The sequence below is a fragment of the Nerophis lumbriciformis genome, linkage group LG13 (assembly GCF_033978685.3).
Source record: "Nerophis lumbriciformis linkage group LG13, RoL_Nlum_v2.1, whole genome shotgun sequence".
NCBI classification, from domain to species: Eukaryota; Metazoa; Chordata; class Actinopteri; order Syngnathiformes; family Syngnathidae; genus Nerophis; species Nerophis lumbriciformis.
In genome coordinates, this window is record NC_084560.2 from 34,946,225 (window position 1) to 34,948,882 (window position 2,658).

General features: G+C 37.5%; 1 protein-coding gene across 1 annotated transcript; it reads left to right on the top strand.

The window, feature by feature from the left end:
• The first annotated feature begins 473 nt into the window (after nucleotides 1-473).
• On the top strand, nucleotides 474-1,406 carry LOC133613962 (olfactory receptor 10J4-like). The gene has a single exon (XM_061971895.2). The coding sequence runs from the start codon at nucleotides 474-476 to the stop codon at nucleotides 1,404-1,406; it is 933 nt and encodes a 310-aa protein (XP_061827879.2).
• The last annotated feature ends 1,252 nt before the right edge of the window (nucleotides 1,407-2,658 follow it).

Below are 2,658 nucleotides of genomic sequence, written 5' to 3' on the forward strand. Positions count from 1 at the left end.
GCTGACAATTATGTTATGTTATTGTCTCTGATCACTGACAGGATCTTCATTGATGACTATCAACATGATGACCATTAACATACTGATCAATGTTGCCACCTCCAGACCCCGTAGAGGGGCCAGTGAGGTTGCGAATGACCAGGACAAGGACACAATATCACAAAAAAGACAGAATTTGTCACAAGTTTACGATACATGTTACGAATTGAGGTCATTGGAGGATTAGGAAGTAAAAGAGGAGAACGCCTCTGCTACTTAGCGGCCAATCACAGGCAGTCTTCATTCTTATAAGGTGATGACTTCCTACTCTTCTCAGCATTGACTGCTCACAACAAGTTCCATCAACATCACTGAGGAGACTTGGAGGAGCTTGTTGACATGACAGCATCTTTTGATGGAGGACTAAATGAGATCCATGGAGGGTGAACAATTCTCATAACAGACTTGATTTGACTACTTTTCTGTTTGGTGTCATGGGTGCTGAATTCAATGGAACATTTATAACTCTTGGTGGCTTTGTAGATGTGGACAAATACAGATATCTGTACTTTGTCATCTTGTTGACACTATATATTCTCATCCTCTTTACTAACGGCACCATTATATGTCTGATCTGCATTCACAGGAACCTTCATGAGCCTATGTACATTTTCATTGCTGCTTTGTCACTCAACTCTTTTTTGTTTAGCACTGCTATCTACCCTAAACTTTGCATTGATGTTTTATCTAAAAAACAGACCATTTCTCATTCTGCTTGTCTGTTTCAATATTTTCTGTATTACTCATTTGCCGCATCAGACTTCTTACTGTTGTCAGCCATGTCTTATGACAGGTATGTGTCAATCTGCAAACCTCTGCAGTATCCAACTATCATGGGAAAAAGAACTGTTATTGTCCTCTTGACTTTGGCCTGGTTTCTACCTGCATGTGAGGTTGTAGTGCCAAATGTGTTTAGTTCTCAACAAAAACTCTGTGGCTTCACAACGAAAGGCATTTTTTGTAACAATACATTTTTTAAGCTCCACTGTGTAAAATCAGCATTTCTTACCTTTTATGGTTTGTTAATCATGATGACTGCTGTTGTTTTTCCTGTGATGTTCATCCTCTTTACGTACATAAAAATATTCATAATAACTTATCACAGGTGTGCAGAAGTCAGGAAAAAAGCTGCAGAGACATGTTTACCTCACCTGATGGTATTATTCATCTTCCTTTTTTTAGCTTTATTTGATGTCATCGTAGCTCGATTGGAATCAGATCTTTCAAAAATAGTACGTTTAATAATGACTTTACAAATAGTTGTGTATAATCCTCTGTTCAATCCAATCATGTATGGAGTGAAAATGAAAGCTATTTGGAAACACATCAAGAGATTATTTTGTCGACTGGTGAACAAAAGAATATGATCACACTCGTTGGCATTGAAGTCTTTATTCTCCCAAGTGATTCTTAGAAAAAGTCATTCACATCATCATATGGTGTTTATAAGATGTATATATGGAAGAAAAAGGAAGCTAAAAGCCATGTTGTCTGATGTCATTTTATATCCTAAATTGTAGTGCTTTATCAATATTAAGTTAAGTCAATATCCTGTGTGTGATACGTTATCTAATGTTCTGTTCTTTTTTATTTTTAATGTATCTAAAATATCCCTTATTGTAATAAATATATTTATGTTCATATACTTTTTTGATGATTTATAACATATTTATGTATTTTGCACTAGGTTCTTTCTGAAAAATGAACGAGATATGGAGAAATTGTCAGGTTATATCAAATCTGCTTTTTCTTACCTATATTCCGACATATGAAATTGTGTTTATAAATATGAGTTATCCATTACGCACATTATAAACAAATTAAACCATCACCATTAGGGATGTCCGATAATATCGGCAGTCCGATATTATCGGCCGATAAATGCTTCAAAATGTAATATCGAAAATGATTGGTATCGGTTTCAAAATTATCGGTATCGTTTACAAAAAGTAAAATTTATGACTTCTTAAAATGCCGCTGTGTACACGGACGTAGGGAGAAGTACAGAGCGCCAATAAACCTTAAAGGCACTGCCTTTGCGTGCCGGCCCAGTCACATAATATCTACGTTTTTTCACACACACAAGTGAATTGCAACGCATACTTGGTCAACAGCCATACAGGTCACACTGAGGGTGGTCGTATAAACAACTTTAACACTGATACAAATATGCGCCACACTGTGAACCCACACCAAACAAGAATGACAAACACATTTTGGGAGAACATCCGCACCGTAACACAACATAAGCACAACAGAACAAATACCCAGAACCCCTTGCAGCACTAACTCTTCCGGGACGCTACAATATACACCCCCCGCTACCCCCACCTCAACCCGCCCCCCCCAAACCCGCCCACCTCAACCTCCTCATGCTCTCTCAGGGAGCATGTCCCAAATTCCAAGCTGCTGTTTTGAGGCATGTTAAAAAAAATAATGCACTTTGTGACTTCAATAATAAATATGGCAGTGCCATGTTGGCATTTTTATCCCATTACTTGAGTTGATTTATTTTGGAAAACCTTGTTACATTGTTTAATGCATCCAGCGGGGCATCACAACAGAATTAGGCATAATAATGTGTTAATTCCACGACTGTATATATCGGTATCGGTTGAT